The sequence below is a fragment of the Pseudophryne corroboree genome, chromosome 6, assembly GCF_028390025.1.
Source record: "Pseudophryne corroboree isolate aPseCor3 chromosome 6, aPseCor3.hap2, whole genome shotgun sequence".
NCBI lineage: Eukaryota > Metazoa > Chordata > Amphibia > Anura > Myobatrachidae > Pseudophryne > Pseudophryne corroboree.
Window position 1 is genome coordinate 65,749,770 of NC_086449.1, and position 22,148 is coordinate 65,771,917.

The 22,148-nt window shown below is 44.6% G+C and overlaps 1 protein-coding gene across 1 annotated transcript in view; it reads left to right on the forward strand.

Annotated features, from left to right (window-relative positions):
• Positions 1-521: 521 nt before the first annotated feature.
• Positions 522-22,148, forward strand: part of LOC134934284 (oocyte zinc finger protein XlCOF7.1-like) — a 28,600-nt gene continuing 6,973 nt past the window's right edge. Inside the window, exon 1 of the mRNA XM_063929751.1 lies at positions 522-1,390. Within this exon, the coding sequence (XP_063785821.1) occupies positions 522-1,390 (869 nt within the window). The remainder of the gene's footprint in view (positions 1,391-22,148) is intronic.

Below are 22,148 nucleotides of genomic sequence, written 5' to 3' on the forward strand. Positions count from 1 at the left end.
GAAATGAGGATATAGCAATTTGGCAAAATACACAAATATAAAAACAATGGTAAATGACTGGATCATAGGCCTATTCAGTATGGATCATTTCTGATATGTGATCACATCGCTGATGGCCATTAGCATACTGGGCGTCCTTGCCCTGTTCTAGGCAGCCCCCAGCATGCGCTCACAAGCAGTTGTAGTTTTGCTAATTTAACATAACTGCAACTGAAGCTGAATCAGTTCCCATGTTTGTTAGTCGATATAAACATGGTCCAAGTGCAAAAAACCTATTACTGTAAAAGTAGAATTACCCCAGTAACCAATATGCTTTTTAATATAAACTTTTCTTACAGGACAAATATGCACGATTTCCACTAAGAATATTACAGTACATTGTGGAAAGGGACATTGATCGATGATCAAGACAACTACAGGCATCATTTCTTCTCATACCTTTGGAGAATTTACAAAAACCATTTTAATTTTCTGATAAGCAAAAACCTTATGCCGCTAATTTGTTTATTATCTAATACATGATGAGTCTCACAGGAGAGAAACCACATCTGTGCTCTGAGTGTGACATAAGCTTTACATGTAAATCACATCTTCTCACACATCAAAGGAGTCATACAGGAGAGAAACCATTTACATGTTCTGTATGCATAAAGTGTTTATCCCGAAAGTCATCTCTTGTTATACATCAGAGGATTCATACAGTAGAGAAACCATTTAAATGTTCTGAATGCGACATATGTTTTTCCCGAAAGCCATCTCTTGTTATACATCAGAGGAGTCACACAGGAGAGAAACCATTTACATGTTCAGAATGCAGCCAATGTTTTCTCTGCAAGTCACATCTTGTGAAACATCAGATGAGTCACACAGGAGAGAAACCATTTACATGTTCTGAATGCAGCAAATGTTTTTCCCGAAAGTCATCTCTTGTTATACATCAGAGGAGTCATACAGGAGATAAACCATTTACATGTACTGAATGCGAGATATGTTTTTCCCGAAAGTCATCTCTTGTTATACATCAGAGGAGTCACACAGGAGAGAAACCATTTACATGTACTGAATGCAAAAAAATGTTTTCCCAGAAGTCAATTCTTGTTAGACATCAGAGGAGTCACACAGGAGAGAAACCATTTACATGTTCAGAATGCAGCCAATGTTTTCTCTGCAAGTCACATCTTGTGAAACATCAGATGAGTCACACAGGAGAGAAACCATTTACATGTTCTGAATGCAGCAAATGTTTTTCCCGAAAGTCATCTCTTGATATACATCAGAGGATTCACACAGGAGAGAATCCATTTAAATGTTCTGAATGCGAGATATGTTTTTCCCGAAAGTCATCTCTTGTTATACATCAGAGGAGTCACACAGGAGAGAAACCATTTACATGTACTGAATGCAAAAAAATGTTTTCCCAGAAGTCACATCTTGTTAGACATCAGAGGAGTCACACAGGAGAGAAACCATTTACATGTTCTGAATGCAGCTAATGTTTTCTATGTAAGTCAAGTCTTGTTAGACATCAGATTAGGAAACATATAAATGCTCTGAGGACCTAATTCAGCTTTGTACATAAACTCTATGGTTTATAGACAAATCTGATGTTTGGGGGTCTGCACAGGCACAAGACCATTTCTATGTATGTGCAGACTGGGTCTTGTGATATAGCTCGCAGCCCCCTTGCACCACAGCAGGATGACATGCTGTGGAATTTATGGGGCAGCAAAGGCGATGTTTTACAATGCTGTAGTTTAGGGTCTGCTTCTTTGGATGCAGACTTCATGGACCTGGATTTCCGTATCCTACGGCCAGTCTGAGGAAGCTTCAGATTATGTAGACTGACCATGGTCTGCAAACATTGTGAGTCTTGACCACTGATTGCAATTGTCATAGTAATATAGTAACATAGTAGATTAGGTTAAAAAAATACAAAATGTCCATCGAGTTCAACCTGTATTATAATTCTTACACTAATCAGTATATAACTTGTTAACTATAATGACCCAGATTAAATTATGTTTATAGATCAAAATAAGAGCTATAATTCATGCTTTTTCTAACATTCTCTTCCTATAAATGCTATATCCTTGGATATTTTGTTCATCTAGGAATTTCTCTAATCCATTTTTAAACATATTAAATGAGTCTGCCATTACTACCTTCTCTGGCAGAGTATTCCAAATGTTTACTGCCCTTACTGCCCTTAGAACCATTTTCTACGTTCGGTTTGAAACTTTCTCTCCTCCAACCTCAGAGAGTGCCCTCGTGTACTATGTAGAGCCTTTTTGATAAACAAATCATCTGATAGATCCTTGTATTGTCCCTTTATATACTTAGAAATATTAATAATGTCTACTCTTAGAGGCCTCTTTTCAAGTCTAAACATATCTAAACCAGTTAGCCTTTCCTCACAGTCCAGTGCCTCTAACCCCTTGCTCAGTTTAGTGGCTCAACCTCTGAACCCTTTCTAGTTACAATATTTTTTTTATATAGTGCGGCGCCCAGAACTGTACACAATATTCAAGGTGTGGCCGTACCAATGATTTGTACAGTGGCAGGATTACACTCACATCACTTGTCTCAATTCCCCGTTTTATGCATCCTAGGGGTCAATTCGATTCAATGTCTAGTTGCCAATTCCACTAGTTTACTTTAGTTTTGTTGACAATTGGAATTCCCACCTATTCAATTGTCGCCAATGTGACTGTTTAGTCGGCGATGTATATACAATTCCTGACAATTTGTTCTCCCTATAGGTTATAATGGTCAGACCAATTCAATGAACTCGCGGGTGGGGAGAGAGTTCAAATTCCCGACAATTTTAGACTTAAACTCTCCCTTTTTTTCTCTCATCCCCCAAGGGGTGACAGTTGACCAATTTTTGTTTTGAATTTAATACTAAGCTATTAGAAATAGTGTAAATAGGTCTCATTTTTCAATCCAGCACATTTATATTCCCACTGGCTAGTTTTACAAATGGTTTTTCCCTCTCCCTTCTTAGTTGTTTCAACTAATAATCTTGCTGCAGTAGAGGATTTCATCTGAAGGGGGAAGGACTGCATGCACCTGATTGGAGTTTTAAGAGGACACCGATCAAATCTTATCGTATAGTACATAATTACCCAACTAGGACAGCGATGTGTTTTGTGCCGCAGTGCACCGCAAACAACATTGCAGCAGGGCAGTTATGTCAGAGAATGCTGGTTTTCCCTACAAAACAGCAGGTTTAAGTTGCGAGAACCGGCATTCTCTGATTTACGGAGCGTTAAATTGACTAGCTGCAAGAGCCCCCTACTGGCACTATTCAATCCGTTCTGAAACTGAATTTAGCCTTCGAAAAACATTTTACTTAATTTAATATTATTTTCAGAATTTTTAAATAAACTTTTGGACTTGCGGTGCTGTGAAAAAAATTCTGATACTCAGGTGGCGATACAAAAAAGTTTGGAAAACCACTGCACTACACTACTAAATAAAATAAAAAAACACTTTTCTACTGCTGCTACTCTACACCGCTCACCCTGCACACACTACAGTACTGCTGCTAATCTCTACTCCCGGCCCCACCTACAGTACACTATAGCCCCATACACACAGGGAGATTTCCCCAGAGATGTGTACTGAGTGAGGAGGGGGGAGTCGCTCATGTCACCCAGCGGTGAAATGAGTGATGTGCTAGATTGAGCCAGCATGCAGGCTCAATCTAGCACCAGGGATAGTGAAGCGCGGGGCTGCGCATTGCTATCGCTGTGGGGTACACATGGAGAGATCCTTGCTTAACTTCTAAGCAATCTAGGCAGATTGCTTAGAATTTAAGTACTGATCTCTATGTGTACCCCCCTTACCTCTCACCCAATACACTACTTCACTCCCTTCCCTGCATAATCCGTCACTACCCTGCACTGCACCCCCCTCCCTGCACACACTATCTTGCACCCCCATCCCCACAAACACTATACTACAGCCACTACCCTGCACCCCACTACCCTGCACCTAGTAAACTAGGCTGGACAATCGGTTGATCGACAGTTCATGCTACCATATTAGTAACCTACTCTTAGTGTACATTGACCCCTGAATATTAACTATATGAGAACATAAGACATTTGCACAGGGGCAATTCCCAAAGTGAAAAGGGCAAACACATATGCATGGAGAAATGTACTGCAGGTCAGTATTTTTGCAACTTTAGAAGTAATTTGGAGTTGGGTACATACCCATTTGCATAGTGAAATATCCACATTTGACCTGTGCATGCCTACCTCTCAACCAACACTCGGGTGCGGAATGGCTGACAGGTGGTAAGCATACCAGCAGCGGAACCTTGAGGGCTCACTGCGCTGAGGGCTCGGTGGTGCCCTGCGCTCACCACGGCTTCTATTCCCACTCTATGGGTGTCACGGACACCCAGGAATGGGAATAGTCACTGTTGGTTGGCATGCGGCCCGCCGGGATAGTGAAGGTGCGGGATGTAGGGGGAGGTCATGTGATTGTCCGTCTCCTGACCGCCGATCACATGAAAACATCCCCCCAACACTCCCTTCCCCACACACGGTACACTACCTATTACTCTGCATACCCCTCCCCGCAAACACAACTGCAGCTACCCTGCACCCTCTCAATGCACACACTTCACTACTTCTCACTGTACACACCCTCCCCTGCATACTACCGCCGAACAAGTGGATACCTTTAAATACCTGGGTTCAACTATGAACGGTCAACAGATAGCTGCTACAAGTGACATCACGAGTGCCACAGCTGCCTTTGCAACTCTGGAAAAAGGCCTCGGGGACCAAAAGGAAATTACCATTGGCACAAAAATTAGGGTATTCAACATATCAGTTAGAATAAATTTACTTTATGGTTCAGAATAATGGCAATACTTAAAAACGGCCTAACAACGGAGAAATTAAAACATCCGAAAACTATTCAAAGACCAACCCACAGTTGAATCCTATATTAAAAGACAGCGTTTAAAGTACAGATGAGGAGGTTCGGATTTAACGCCAGAATTAACGCCAGTTCGGTTTTATCCGGATTTTTTCTATTGGCTATACAAAACATGTGACATCCGTGAGCCAATAAGATGCTGTTTTGAGAACCGAGTTAATCTGAGTAATAAACGAACCCGCTCATCTCTAGTTTAAAGTGGTTTGGACATGTCTGCAGAATGGAGCCTAAAAGAATACCATACTAGTGCCTAAATACTGTAACACATTCCTGAGGAATGGAAAATAGTAAGTGATACGCTAAAGAAAACATGGCTAAAGTCGATTGCCCAAGATCTTCAACCATTACACTTCCATATTGATGATGCCAAGCAAGCCGCCCTAAACCAATCTAAGTAAGTGTGATTATTAGAGATTCCCTGCCTTTGGCTGTCACAGTGCCAGCAAGCTTACCCTACTGGTGCCAACAACAATTAAGTCACATTATAAAGCGATGATTAATGTTTTTCAACACTTCCAAATAACAATTTACTGCTTCCCACTGCTGCTACCATTCCTATCATGTCAGTACCAAAATGGTTGTGGCTTCTACTCCAAAGTCTTGCCTTAACATTACATTCCTGTGAGTAAAAGGAGGGAAAATAAGTCTCCTCCCTGTCCCTTCCCCCAACTTGCATATTTAAGTCAGACTAAATACAATATCCCTCCCTGAAGTGAATTTCAGACTAAAAAAAACAAACAAACACATTCCTGACAATTGAATTCCCGTGAGTTTGCAAATTCCCGACAATCATATTTAAGTCAGACTAATTACAATATCTCTCTCTGAATTGAATTGCCGACTAAAAATTACATTCCTGACAATTAAATTCCCGTGATGCACGGGAGTTTGTATAGTCAGGAATTTGAAGACAAACTGTCACTGAATTGAATTGACCCCCTAATACCTTATTTGCTTTTGTTGCTGCACTTTGACATTAGGATCGGCTACTAAGTCTATTATCAATGAGCACCCTCAAATCTCTTTCCACTACTGTCTCACCTACAATTTTCCCATTTAATTTATAGGCTGCCTGATTGTTCTTAGTCCCAAGGTGCATAAACTTACATTTTTCTATATTGAATCTCGATACATCACCTCAGATACAGCACTTGGATCTTGCAGATGCATGCAGGAGGTGTCTATCTCTTACAGATGACTCCTGCTGTGTTTCAGTGTTATTTGTACAGAATTGCACATCCACTTCCCTGCGGCTGTGTAATTCCTTACACATCTGAATCAGCCACTGAATGCATCAAGTGTTTTACTAGAAATATAACGTGTATTAATCACATGAGTAGTAACTCTGAGGGCCTGAATGTAGCCTGTGTTTCATAAGTAAGTTACCTTGTATCACTGCAATATGGTTACAAGTAAGGTTATGTGTATTTTTTTTGAATGTGAGAAGTGTTTTATATAAACCAGTCTTGTTACAGACCGGGGAGGAGAAACATCTGTAGCTGATCGTATGTACCAGTGCAATGTAATAAACAATTTGTATAATGAAACTCCCTAAACAGCCTGAAGTTATTATTTATTTGTGAATATAATTTGTCACTATCATGGTATAAGGGGTGGTACTACTGACACCTAATACACTGGTATACAACACACAGGAGAGATAATAGCAGTTGTCTTGGTGTAGTGCATTGGTTTAAAAAATATTTTCTCATTTTCATAAAAGGAAATTCATCCATGTTAAATGATATCAGTAAACTATTAGAACATACTGTAAAATGCAGTAAGGAAACTGACAAATAGGTATGAAAAAGTTATACAAATAAATGAATGGAGCTGGGGCAAGTGGTGCAATAATTTGCATTGTATACCCAATAATTCTTAGCCCGTTAAGCTGGATACACACTATAATACCCCTATTCCACTGGCACTAAAAACTTTGGTTATTGCTGTGATAACCCGGGAGTGGCTCAGTAAGAAAGGGTTAACATGGGTCATGTGACTCGGGAATCCAACCTGGTTAGCTCGCAGGGTTGGTCCTGGGAAGGACCCAGGTCTCAGTGTAGTGTAAACGGGTAAGCCTGGTCAATGTCATATAACTTTTCACCAATATGACAGTTTTTCAACCCTTTACCACAGCACCAATTTGTATAACTTCCTCTATGGGGTCAATTCTATTCGGCAACTAAAGAATAGCGCCGGGAATTAGCTCCCGACGCTATTCAATTCAGCTAAAGTTAAGTCGGCGATGTCCCGTTCTCGCCGACTTAACAGGTAGTTTTGCCGGGAGAACGGGCATTCTCCGACTTAACTACCCGGCGCGAGGCTGATTCCCGACAGAATCAGCCTCGCGCCGGCCGCGAGGCAGGACTTTTGTCGGGTTTCTTCTCTCATCCCCCGGGGATGAGAGAAGAATTCCCGACAATTGCGGGCAACTAGTAGCAGAATTGAATAGCGTCGGGAGCTAATTCCCGGCGCTATTCTTTAGTTGCCGAATAGAATTGACCCCTATCTGTATAAATAAGAGTTTGTGGATTTTTAATGCATTTACAGATAACAGACAATTGCACACAGTGACCATGCAGGGCAGCTTCACTCAAGTTAATGCTGTTAAAAATTATACACTTTGCAAAATACAATAATTACAAAGATTGTACAGATAGTCAGTTGAAAATATGTTACTAAATAAACAATGTTGTAAAAGAACAATGCTACTTCATATTGATACCTGCTGCGGAGACAGGCCAGTCCCAACCTGCAAGTGCCACCTTTCAGGAAACCCACAAAACATTACTGCACAGGAGATATGCACTCGGAGGTCAGAAGTCACATGTCCTGGTAAGTTATCAGAAGATGGTACATTATACATCCATTGTCAGAGGTCACATGTGCTAAAGATTGCCTGGAATAACAGACAATGGTATGCAGCAGCAGATTGCTAAAGTCTACAGTGGTCCATGTTCTTTGCACCCTGCTGCCAGAGCTTACAGAGGTCTGTACAAGTTTCCAGATGTCTTTATCAGTAGACAGAATAGCAGAGTATGTCTGCTGTCCCAAAGCCAGGAAGCGAATGGGAAAAAGTAGGCATAGATTGGCAGTAAGTGTCCACTTGAGGAACGTGTTTGGGAACCTGTGACTTTGACAGGTAATATTTCACATTTATATTGTCAAATTGTGGCAAGTAGTCCTGATTTTTGCACTACACACTTTGTCCTTAGCTACATCAAAACACTAAACCTACATTTCTAGAACCTTTCTTCAAACTAAAAGTAGATTAAAACTGAAGGCCTGTACACACTAGTCGATATAGTAAATTATGTTGTTTATTTTGACCCTTCCTGAGCGATATATTTTACTATATTGCCCAGTGTGTACGCAGTAAACGATGAATGATGAGCAACCCCACGCCTCATTAATGAGGCTCACTGTCACCTGGCCAGGCAGCAAATTTGCATGCAAGGCCCGGACGCGGCATAACGTCACTGTGCGATATTGTTAGCAAGTTATAATTAGTGCGAATCCTGCTCCATTTTTGTCCAGTATGATGGATTGATCTCGCCCAATATTTTTGCCACAAGGACGAATACCACTTCAAATATTTAATTCAAAGGGGAAATATTGACACTTGTATTTAAATTATATAGCCCAACAAATTAGTATTTTTTTTAATTTGATTTATTAATAGCTAATTTTTAATTGAAAATAAATATACCATTTTACATATATACACAAAAGAGTGCTCCAAACAAAGGAATTTTATCTCTCCCAGAGTTCTGCGGTTCACCACACACATCAGAAAGTCATGTACTAACTACATAATTCCAGGAGCACCTCCAACAAACAGGTAGTTAGCCATCAGGATTGATGGTTTAGTAAATTGGTTTTGTCAAACTACTATTTTCAAGGTTTCTCCTACCAAGAAAATGAAAATAGTTTTTTTGTGAATCCCTCAGAATTTTATAAAGAAATGAAATCTTTAGTTGGCTTGATCAGAGAACAGTTTCCCTTTCCATTATGTCTCTTATTCTTAGTGGGAATCCTGCTCCATTTTTGTCCAGTATTTTATCCTGTAAGAAAGAAAAGATCACATTTAAAAGCTTAAAGATTACTTGTGTAGATCTACTTGTACAGTAATAATGTTATATTGTATAAGGAACATGATGTATATATATTTACACTAACATTTATGATCTAGTCTTTTACTATTCTTTAAAAAAAATTCTATATTGTCAAATTGCTTTATCTCCAATTCCAGTTACATGTGCAGCACAGAGGCCTCTACATTATGCAGCTAATAACAATACTTAATATACACCATATGGTCTATTAATGTTTTTATAAAAATTGTATAATCCCCATACTCTGACCTCGGTATGGGCATATAATACATTTCTCACCAGCCACACTGACCATAGATGGGTAACACATGCTACTGATCCTGTAACACCTACTGTCAGCTGATGCACCAGGATGCTGCCATTATCTCTGCACACACCATGGGAATGTGGAAAACGTGATCATCTCAGGGTAAATGTGAAGGAACTACTAGAGACAATAGAGGTGGTCACCTCCAGGTGCATGCCATGAATAGAGCAACCTCCTCCATTGCCCTTCCTGTCTTTGCCATATTTGTTACAGAGCCCCCGTTTGGAGTCCGGAGAGGATCTAAAGTGTAGCAGGCTACCAATGGTCAGGTGCATATGTAAAAGTTCATGTCCCACCCTCTATCAGCTTCTCATCCCTCCACAACTCTTACACATAAGTCTGACCCTGTATCCTCTGCTTTGGAGGTAGGAGCAGTGAGCATGGAGTAGCACACTGCAGCCAGAAGATGGGATAATTTTTAAGCAACAGGTGCAATGTTGGGATGAAGAAGGTGGGGGTGTACCTACTGATATGGGTGTGTGGTAGAGATGAGCGGGTTCGGTTCCTCTGAATCCGAACCCGCCCGAACTTCATGTTTTTTTTCACGGGTCCGAGCGACTCGGATCTTCCCGCCTTGCTCGGTTAACCCGATCGCGCCCGAACGTCATCATGACGCTGTCGGATTCTCGCGAGGCTCGGACTCTATCGCGAGATTCGGATTCTATATAAGGAGCCTCGCGTCGCCGCCATTTTCACACGTGCATTGAGATTGATAGGGAGAGGACGTGGCTGGCGTCCTCTCCATTTAGATTAGAAGAGAGAGAGTGAGATTGATTTGAGACAGAGACACTTGATTTATTGGAGCTTAGGAGTACTGTAGAGAGTGCAGAGTTTACTAGTGACTGACCACTGACCACAGTGACCACCAGACAGTGCAGTTTTATTTAATATAATCCGTTCTCTGCCTGAAAAAAACGATACACAGTGACTCAGTCACATACCATATCTGTGTGCTCAGCCCAGTGTGCTGCATCATCTATGTATATATCTGACTGTGCTCACACAGCTTATAATTGTGGGGGAGACTGGGGAGCAGTTATAGGTTATAGCAGGAGCCAGGAGTACATATTATTAAAATTAAACAGTGCACACTTTTGCTGCAGGAGTGCCACTGCCAGTGTGACTGACCAGTGACCTGACCACACTGACCACCAGTATAGTTAGTATACTATATTGTGATTGCCTGAAAAAGTTAAAAACTCGTCGTGTGACTTGTGTGGTGTTTTTTTTTTAATTCTATAAAAAACTCATTCTGCTGACAGACAGTGTCCAGCAGGTCCGTCATTATATAATATATACCTGTCCGGCTGCAGTAGTGATATATATATATTTTTTATATCATTATTTATCATCCAGTCGCAGCAGACACAGTACGGTAGTTCACGGCTGTAGCTACCTCTGTGTCGGCACTCGGCAGTCCATCCATAATTGTATACCACCTACCCGTGGTTTTTTTTTCTTTCTTCTTTATACATACTACATCTCATTATCATCATCCAGTCTATATTAGCAGCAGACACAGTACAGTACGGTAGTCCACGGCTGTAGCTACCTCTGTGTCGGCACTCGGCAGTCCGTCCATAATTGTATACCACCTACCCGTGGTTTTTTTTTCTTTCTTCTTTATACATTCATACTACATCTCATTATCAACCAGTCTATATTAGCAGCATACACAGTACAGTACGGTAGTCCACGGCTGTAGCTACCTCTGTGTCGGCACTCGGCAGTCCGTCCATAATTGTATACCACCTACCCGTGGTTTTTTTTTCTTTCTTCTTTATACATACATACTACATCTCATTATTATCCAGTCTATATTAGCAGCAGACACAGTACAGTACGGTAGTCCACGGCTGTAGCTACCTCTGTGTCGGCACTCGGCAGTCCATCCACAATTGTATACCACCTACCCGTGGTTTTTTTTTCTTTCTTCTTTATACATACATACTACATCTCTTTATCAACCAGTCTATATTAGCAGCAGACACAGTACGGTAGTCCACGGCTGTAGCTACCTCTGTGTCGGCACTCGGCAGTCCGTCCATAATTGTATACCACCTACCCGTGGTTTTTTTTTCTTTCTTCTTTATACATACATACTACATCTCTTTATCAACCAGTCTATATTAGCAGCAGACACAGTACGGTAGTCCACGGCTGTAGCTACCTCTGTGTCGGCACTCGGCAGTCCGTCCATAATTGTATACCACCTACCCGTGTTTTTTTTTTCTTTCTTCTTTATACATACATACTACATCTCTTTATCAACCAGTCTATATTAGCAGCAGACACAGTACGGTAGTCCACGGCTGTAGCTACCTCTGTGTCGGCAATCGGCAGTCCGTCCATAATTGTATACCACCTACCCGTGGTTTTTTTTTCTTTCTTCTTTATACATACATACTACATCTCATTATCAACCAGTCTATATTAGCAGCAGACACAGTACAGTACGGTAGTCCACGGCTGTAGCTACCTCTGGGTCGGCACTCGGCAGTCCGTCCATAATTGTATACCACCTACCCGTGTTTTTTTTTTCTTTCTTCTTTATACATACATACTACATCTCATTATCATCCAGTCTATATTAGCAGCAGACACAGTACAGTACGGTAGTCCACGGCTGTAGCTACCTCTGTGTCGGCACTCGGCAGTCCGTCCATAATTGTATACCACCTACCCGTGGTTTTTTTTTCTTTCTTCTTTATACATACATACTACATCTCTTTATCAACCAGTCTATATTAGCAGCAGACACAGTACGGTAGTCCACGGCTGTAGCTACCTCTGTGTCGGCACTCGGCAGTCCATCCATAATTGTATACTAGTATCCATCCATCTCTATTGTTTACCTGAGGTGCCTTTTAGTTGTGCCTATTAAAATATGGAGAACAAAAATGTTGAGGTTCCAAAATTAGGGAAAGATCAAGATCCACTTCCACCTCGTGTGTTATGATTCCCGTACTCCAGACCAGAGGAGATCTTATGGCAGAGGTCTGAGTACTGGAAAGATATACTGGTTGTGGGAGCAGGGGAGCCTAGTAACCCCTGGCGCCCTAACTCCGTTGTCTCGCCCGTGTTATCAGAAATCCCCTGCGAGACTATGGTTGCTTGAGCCCATGGCAGCCGCGTTCGAAGGGCGGATTATGTCTGCCCAACCCCGATGCCCCCTCAGGTCTTAATGGGAGACAAAGGGAAATCCGAGACAGGGTGATAACAAGGGGCCCTCTGACTAAGCAACCAGGCCAGGGGTTACAAGCTAACTAACTTAACCAAAGAAGTATGTGCGGACTAGCCGCCAGGGAAAAGGACAACCAAAGATCCACTGATCCGTCACTCCTATCCAGCACCGCTGGATACCAGAGTGGACCAGGGGGAGCGGAATCCACCGCAAAAGCTCCAGAACACAAAGATACAAAATAATAAACAGTAAGCGGTCAAGCCGCAACACACGGCTACGCCGCGACTCACGAACACCACAGGATGTTAAAGGTGCTCGGTCAGACTCCAGGAATAGATGACAAACTTCCGAGTACAGGATCACTGAGGACAGGAACAACCGGATTGAGCAGGACTGGAAACTCTCTGTAACTGACACAGGCAAACAGGAAGCTATCACCGGCGTCTGTGAGAAGTCCAAAGGGTGCTTATAACTGTGAGCTCCCCAATCAGGAGCCAGACTGAGTAATCACAAGTAATGCCGTGCAGCTTGCATGCTGCACGGCCAGCACACCATTTATACAAATTAGAAAAGACCCAGCAATGGGGAACGCGGCCCGAACGTGGCGTCCCCGTTGCTAGGGTCTGAGCGGCTCCGTGCGCCCGGCGTCTAGCATTGCCAGGGAGCCGGCGGCTGTACGTGCACGGCGTCCCTGGTTGCTAGGCGCCGGGCCGCACCGACGAGCGGACCCCGGCGCCTAATAGTACCCCCCCCTTGAGGAGGGGTCAAGGAACCCCTAAAGCCAGGTTTCCGAGGAAATTCTCGAAAAAATGCCCTCTTGAGCCTCGGGGCATGGAGATCCTTATCCAGGACCCAAGACCTTTCTTCTGGACCATAACCTCTCCAATGCACCAAAAAATAAAGCCGACCCCGGGACAACTTGGAATCGAGAACCTTCTCCACCAAGAACTCCTGCTGACCCTGTACATCTATTGGTGATCTCCCCTGAGATATCTTATGAGGAAATCTACTGGACGAAACATATGGTTTCAGCAATGAGCAATGGAAAGTATTTCCGATCCGTAAAGTTTTTGGTAAACGTAACCGGAAGGCAACTGGATTGACTTTTTTGATAATGTGAAATGGTCCAATAAATTTAGGACCCAATCTGGCTGAGGTTTGTCGAAGTTTAATGTTGCGAGTCGACAACCATACCCTATCTCCTACTTTAAAAGTGCACGGCCGCCGGAGCCTGTCAGAAAATCTCTTTTCCTGAAATGCCGCTTTTCTGAGAGCCAGGTGCACTTTTCTCCAAATGAGCCTAAGATGAGAGGTCAAGGTCAGTGAGGAGACAGAGGAATGTTGAAAAAAGGAATTAGCTCTGGGGTGAAAACCAAAAACTGCAAAAAATGGAGACACATTGGTGGAGGAATGACAGGCATTATTGTAAGCGAACTCTGCCAATGGAAGAAACTCAGACCAGTCATTTTGGAGTTTGGCCGAGTACAAACGCAAATATTGTTTTAGTGATTGATTAACTCGCTCAGTCTGCCCGTTGGATTGGGGATGGTAGCCTGACGTTAAAGATAATTTCATCTTCAATGAGACACAAAAAGATTTCCAAAACTGTGCAATGAATTGTGGACCCCGATCAGAAACAATATCAGTGGGTAACCCATGGAGTCTGAAAACATGGCGGAGGAACAAGACTGCCAATCCCTGGGCAGATGGCAATCGGGGAAGAGCAATGAAATGGGCCATTTTGCTAAAACGGTCCACTACCACCCATATGACTCGGCATCCGGCTGACAGAGGGAGGTCCACCACAAAATCCATGGAGATATGAGACCATGGCCTAAGAGGAACATTCAAGGGCATAAGCTGACCGATAGGCAAAGAACGGGGAACTTTATGCTGTGCACAAACCTGACACGAAAAAAACAAACTCCTTAATGTCTTTGGAAAGACCAGGCCACCATACTGAGCGGGAGACTAATTCCAAAGTCTTAGCGATTCCCGGATGCCCGGCAACTTTGCTATCATGAAACTCCGTCAAAACAGTTGCTCTCAAAAACTCAGGGACAAAAAGACGACCAGCAGGAGTATTTCCAGGAGCTTGATGTTGAAGCAGCTTTAACTGGGTAAATAAATCCTGTGTGAGGCCTGCCCGAATGACTGAAGACGGAAGTATGGGCGTAACAGGACTGTTGTCTTGAACTGGAAGAAAACTGCGTGACAGGGCATCTGCCTTGGTATTCTTGGAACCTGGCCTGAAGGTGATAATGAATTTGAAACGAGTAAAAAATAAAGCCCAACGAGCCTGCCGGGCATTCAGTCGTTTAGCTGATTCAATGTATTGAAGATTTTTGTGATCAGTCAAAACTGAAATGATATGAGTCGCTCCCTCAAGCCAATGCCTCCACTCCTCGAAAGCCCATTTAATAGCCAGCAATTCCCGGTTACCAACATCGTAGTTGGATTCAGCAGAAGAGAATTTCCTGGACATAAAGGCACAAGGATGTAATTCAAGGGAATCCGGATCCTTCTGAGACAGGATAGCCCCTACTCCCACATCTGAGGCATCAACCTCAACAATGAAAGGCAATTCTGGGTTGGGGTGTCCGAGGACAGGGACTGAGACAAAGGCTTGTTTCAAGGCCTGAAAAGAAAACTCAGCTTCACGTGACCAATTGGTAGGATCTGCTCCCTTCTTAGTCAGTGCCACAATGGGAGCAACTAGGTCAGAGAAAGAGTGAATAAATCTTCTATAGTAGTTCGCAAACCCTAAAAAGCGCTGAATTGCTTTTAAGTTGGTGGGTTGCGCCCAACTGAGGATGGCTTGGAGCTTCTTTGGTTCCATACGGAATTTCCGAGGGGAAATAATGTATCCTAAAAAGGATACCTCCGTGACATGAAATTCACACTTCTCCAGCTTGGCATATAGGTGATTTTCACGTAATTTTTTTAGAACCTGACGCACCTGGGTAACATGTTGTTCTACAGAGTCAGAATAAATCAAAATATCGTCTAAGTAGACTACAACGAATTTTCCAAGAAATTCATGGAGCACATCGTTAATGAGATCCTGGAAAACTGCCGGAGCGTTAGACAGGCCGAATGGCATAACCAGATACTCATAGTGGCCCGACTGAGTACTGAATGCCTTTTTCCACTCATCCCCTGACTTGATTCTGATAAGGTTATATGCTCCTCTCAGGTCAATCTTAGAAAAAATCACAGCCGAACGTAGCTGATCAAAGAGGACAGAGATCAGTGGCAGAGGGTAAGTATTTTTTACTGAGATTTTATTCAAGGCTCTAAAGTCAATGCAGGGTCTGAGTGAACCATCCTTCTTCTCTACGAAGAAGAAGCCTGCACTTAAAGGGGATTTAGATGGCCTGATAAATCCTTTCCCTAGGCTTTCTTTAATATACTCATTCATGGCCACAGTTTCAGGTCCGGACAATGCATATAACCTTCCCTTAGGCAAAGTGGCACCAGGAATTAGCTCAATAGCACAATCATAAGGCCTATGGGGAGGCAGAATATCCGCATTGCCCTTGGAAAAAACATCAACAAAATCCTGGTATTCCACAGGAATGGGTGCGGGAATGGCAGCAGCTATTCTGATGGGAAGCGTAATACATTCTTTATTACAGATGGTACCCCATTGTGAGATCTCCCCCGACTGCCAATCAATGATGGGATTATGAAAGGCCAGCCAAGGGTGACCCAGAACCACTGGAACTGCTGGGCAATGGGTGAGGAAAAACTCAATTTTTTCAGAATGCAGAGCTCCTACCGAGAGTAGAACAGGAGGTGTACAGAGAGAAATAACCCCATTGGACAAGGGACTCCCATCTAAACTATGCATGGTGATACACCTACCCAAGGCTAACTGAGGAATACCTAAGGTCTTGGCCCATGTTAAATCCATAAAGTTCCCTGCAGCTCCACTGTCCACAAAAACAGAGACCGAGGAACAGAGGCTGCCAAAGGAAACTTTAGCTGGGACTAACAGTGAATTATTTGAGGAGATAAGCTGCAGACCAAAGTGAACCCCCTCACAATTCACTTGGTCGAGACGTTTCCCGACTTGTTCGGACAACTACGGGCAAAATGTCCCTTACCTCCACAGTATAAACAAAGACCAGAATTTTGCCTTCTGGTTCTTTCTTCAGAAGACAGTTTGGAGAGACCTATCTGCATAGGCTCCTCTATGTCCACAGGGATGGAAAAAACACAAGGAGTTGACCCGACAGATGCTCCTTTTTCAGCCCTCCGCTCTCTGAGCCGACGATCAATCTTAATAGAGAGCTCCATGAGTTTATCGAGAGTCTCAGGAGTGGGATACTGAAGGAGACTGTCTTTTATAGACTCAGATAAGCCGAGGCGAAACTGACTGCGCAGGGCTGGGTCATTCCATCCACAGTCGTTCGACCAACGGCGAAACTCCGTACAATAATTCTCTGCGGGATCCCTACCCTGTTTGAGAGCACGCAACTGAGTCTCGGCGGATGCCTCTCTATCAGGGTCGTCATATAACAGTCCTAAAGACTTCAGAAAGGCGTCTACAGAAAATAAAGCCGGATCGTCTGTCTTTAAACCAAAAGCCCAGGTCTGAGGATCCCCCTGTAGCAGAGAAATAATAATTCCAACCCGCTGAGCCTCCGTACCTGAGGAGACTGGTCTCAAACGAAAATAAAGTTTACAAGACTCTTTAAAATTAAAAAACTGTTTTCTATCCCCAGAAAAACGGTCAGGCAGATGCATTTTTGGTTCAGGAATGACCCTTGGGGAAGTCCGTAACAGATCTTCCTGTGACCTCACCCGAAGGGACAGATCCTGAACCATCTGAGTAAGTTCTTGAATCTGGCTAACTAGAAGCTGGCCAGGATTTGGCCCGACACCGGTGGGATTCATGAGGCCGACAAATCTCCCAACTGAACAAGGGAAAAAATTAACTCCTGTTTAATTTTAAATTTTAGTCTGGCCGGTGATAATGTTATGATTCCCGTACTCCAGACCAGAGGAGATCTTATGGCAGAGGTCTGAGTACTGGAAAGATATACTGGTTGTGGGAGCAGGAGAGCCTAGTAACCCCTGGCGCCCTAACTCCGTTGTCTCGCCCGTGTTATCAGAAATCCCCTGCGAGACTATGGTTGCTTGAGCCCATGGCAGCCGCGTTCGAAGGGCGGATTATGTCTGCCCAACCCCGATGCCCCCTCAGGTCTTAATGGGAGACAAAGGGAAATCCGAGACAGGGTGATAACAAGGGGCCCTCTGACTAAGCAACCAGGCCAGGGGTTACAAGCTAACTAACTTAACCAAAGAAGTATGTGCGGACTAGCCGCCAGGGAAAAGGACAACCAAAGATCCACTGATCCGTCACTCCTATCCAGCACCGCTGGATACCAGAGTGGACCAGGGGGAGCGGAATCCTCCGCAAAAGCTCCAGAACACAAAGATACAAAATAATAAACAGTAAGCGGTCAAGCCGCAACACACGGCTACGCCGCGACTCACGAACACCACAGGATGTTAAAGGTGCTCGGTCAGACTCCAGGAATAGATGACAAACTTCCGAGTACAGGATCACTGAGGACAGGAACAACCGGATTGACCAGGACTGGAAACTCTCTGTAACTGACACAGGCAAACAGGAAGCTATCACCGGCGTCTGTGAGAAGTCCAAAGGGTGCTTATAACTGTGAGCTCCCCAATCAGGAGCCAGACTGAGTAATCACAAGTAATGCCGTGCAGCTTGCATGCTGCACGGCCAGCACACCATTTATACAAATTAGAAAAGACCCAGCAACGGGGAACGCGGCCCGAACGTGGCGTCCCCGTTGCTAGGGTCTGAGCGGCTCCGTGCGCCCGGCGTCTAGCGTTGCCAGGGAGCCGGCGGCTGTACGTGCACGGCGTCCCTGGTTGCTAGGCGCCGGGCCGCACCGACGAGCGGACCCCGGCGCCTAACATCGTGCTGAAGCTGCTGCCACTAGTCATGGCCGAGACGATGAAATGCCAGCAACGTCGTCTGCCAAGGCCGATGCCCAATGTCATAGTACAGAGCATGTCAAATCCAAAACACCAAATATCAGTAAAAAAAGGACTCCAAAACCTAAAATAAAATTGTCGGAGGAGAAGCGTAAACTTGCCAATATGCCATTTACCACACGGAGTGGCAAGGAACGGCTGAGGCCCTGGCCTATGTTCATGGCTAGTGGTTCAGCTTCACATGAGGATGGAGGCACTCAGCCTCTCGCTAGAAAAATGAAAAGACTCAAGCTGGCAAAAGCAGTAGCACCGCAAAGAACTGTGCGTTCTTCGAAATCCCAAATCCACAAGGAGAGTCCAATTGTGTCGGTTGCGATGCCTGACCTTCCCAACACTGGACGTGAAGAGCATGCGCCTTCCACCATTTGCACGCCCCCTGCAAGTGCTGGAAGGAGCACCCGCAGTCCAGTTCCTGATAGTCAGATTGAAGATGTCAGTGTTGAAGTACACCAGGATGAGGAGGATATGGGTGTTGCTGGCGCTGGGGAGGAAATTGACCAGGAGGATTCTGATGGTGAGGTGGTTTGTTTAAGTCAGGCACCCGGGGAGACACCTGTTGTCCGTGGGAGGAATATGGCCGTTGACATGCCTGGTGAAAATACCAAAAAAATCAGCTCTTCGGTGTGGAACTATTTCAACAGAAATGCGGACAACAGGTGTCAAGCCGTGTGTTCCCTTTGTCAAGCTGTAATAAGTAGGGGTAAGGACGTTAACCACCTCGGAACACCCTCCCTTATACGTCACCTGCAGCGCATTCATAATAAGTCAGTGACAAGTTCAAAAACTTTGGGTGACAGCGGAAGCAGTCCACTGACCAGTAAATCCCTTCCTCTTGTAACCAAGCTCACGCAAACCACCCCACCAACTCCCTCAGTGTCATTTTCCTCCTTCCCCAGGAATGCCAATAGTCCTGCAGGCCATGTCACTGGCAATTCTGACGATTCCTCTCCTGCCTGGGATTCCTCCGATGCATCTAAGAGTGTAACGCCTGCTGCTGCTGGCGCTGCTGTTGTTGCTGCTGGGAGTCGATGGTCATCCCAGAGGGGAAGTCGTAAGACCACTTGTACTACTTCCACCAAGCAATTGACTGTCCAACAGTCCTTTGCGAGGAAGATGAAATATCACAGCAGTCATCCTACTGCAAAGCGGATAACTGAGGCCTTGGCATCCTGGGTGGTGAGAAACGTGGTTCCGGTATCCATCATTACTGCAGAGCCAACTAGAGACTTGTTGGAGGTACTGTGTCCCCGGTACCAAATACCATCTAGGTTCCATTTCTCTAGGCAGGCGATACCGAAAATGTACACAGACCTCAGAAAAAGAGTCACCAGTGTCCTAAAAAATGCAGCTGTACCCAATGTCCACTTAACCACGGACATGTGGACAAGTGGAGCAGGGCAGGGTCAGGACTATATGACTGTGACAGCCCACTGGGTAGATGTATGGACTCCCGCCGCAAGAACAGCAGCAGCGGCACCAGTAGCAGCATCTCGCAAACGCCAACTCTTTCCTAGGCAGGCTACGCTTTGTATCACCGGTTTCCAGAATACGCACACAGCTGAAAACCTCTTACGGCAACTGAGGAAGATCATCGCGGAATGGCTTACCCCAATTGGATTCTCCTGTGGATTTGTGGCATCGGACAACGCCAGCAATATTGTGTGTGCATTAAATATGGGCAAATTCCAGCACGTCCCATGTTTTGCACATACCTTGAATTTGGTGGTGCAGAATTTAAAAAAAAAAGACAGGGGCGTGCAAGAGATGCTGTCGGTGGCCAGAAGAATTGCGGGACACTTTCGGCGTACAGTCACCACGTACAGAAGACTGGAGCACCACCAAAAACTACTGAACCTGCCCTGCCATCATCTGAAGCAAGAAGTGGTAACGAGGTGGAATTCAACCCTCTATATGCTTCAGAGGTTGGAGGAGCAGCAAAAGGCCATTCAAGCCTATACAATTGAGCACGATATAGGAGGTGGAATGCACCTGTCTCAAGCGCAGTGGAGAATGATTTCAACGTTGTGCAAGGTTCTGATGCCCTTTGAACTTGCCACACGTGAAGTCAGTTCAGACACTGCCAGCCTGAGTCAGGTCATTCCCCTCATCAGGCTTTTGCAGAAGAAGCTGGAGACATTGAAGGAGGAGCTAACACGGAGCGATTCCGCTAGGCATGTGGGACTTGTGGATGGAGCCCTTAATTCGCTTAACAAGGATTCACGGGTGGTCAATCTGTTGAAATCAGAGCACTACATTTTGGCCACCATGCTCGATCCTAGATTTAAAGCCTACCTTGGATCTCTCTTTCCGGCAGACACAAGTCTGCTGGGGTTGAAAGACCTGCTGGTGAGAAAATTGTCAAGTCAAGCGGAACGCGACCTGTCAACATCTCCTCCTTCACATTCTCCCGCAACTGGGGGTGCGAGGAAAAGGCTCAGAATTCCGAGCCCACCCGCTGGCGGTGATGCAGGGCAGTCTGGAGCGACTGCTGATGCTGACATCTGGTCCGGACTGAAGGACCTGACAACGATTACGGACATGTCGTCTACTGTCACTGCATATGATTCTCTCACCATTGAAAGAATGGTGGAGGATTATATGAGTGACCGCATCCAAGTAGGCACGTCACACAGTCCATACTTATACTGGCAGGAAAAAGAGGCAATTTGGAGGCCCTTGCACAAACTGGCTTTATTCTACCTAAGTTGCCCTCCCACAAGTGTGTACTCCGAAAGAGTGTTTAGTGCCGCCGCTCACCTTGTCAGCAATCGGCGTACGAGGTTACATCCAGAAAATGTGGAGAAGATGATGTTCATTAAAATGAATTATAATCAATTCCTCCGCGGAGACATTGACCAGCAGCAATTGCCTCCACAAAGTACACAGGGAGCTGAGATGGTGGATTCCAGTGGGGACGAATTGATAATCTGTGAGGAGGGGGATGTACACGGTGATATATCGGAGGATGATGATGAGGTGGACATCTTGCCTCTGTAGAGCCAGTTTGTGCAAGGAGAGATTAATTGCTTCTTTTTGGGGGGGGGGTCCAAACCAACCCGTCATATCAGTCACAGTCGTTTGGCAGACCCTGTCACTGAAATGATGGGTTGGTTAAAGTGTGCATGTCCTGTTTTGTTTATACAACATAAGGGTGGGTGGGAGGGCCCAAGGACAATTCCATCTTGCACCTCTTTTTTCTTTTATTTTTCTTTGCGTCATGTGCTGTTTGGGGAGGGTTTTTTGGAAGGGCCATCCTGCGTGACAATGCAGTGCCACTCCTAGATGGGCCCGGTGTTTGTGTCGGCCACTAGGGTCGCTTATCTTACTCACACAGTCAGCTACCTCATTGCGCCTCTTTTTTTCTTTGCGTCATGTGCTGTTTGGGGAGGGTTTTTTGGAAGGGCCATCCTGCGTGACATTGCAGTGCCACTCCTAGATGGGCCCGGTGTTTGTGTCGGCCACTAGGGTCGCTTATCTTACTCACACAGTCAGCTACCTCATTGCGCCTCTTTTTTTCTTTGCGCCATGTGCTGTTTGGGGAGGGTTTTTT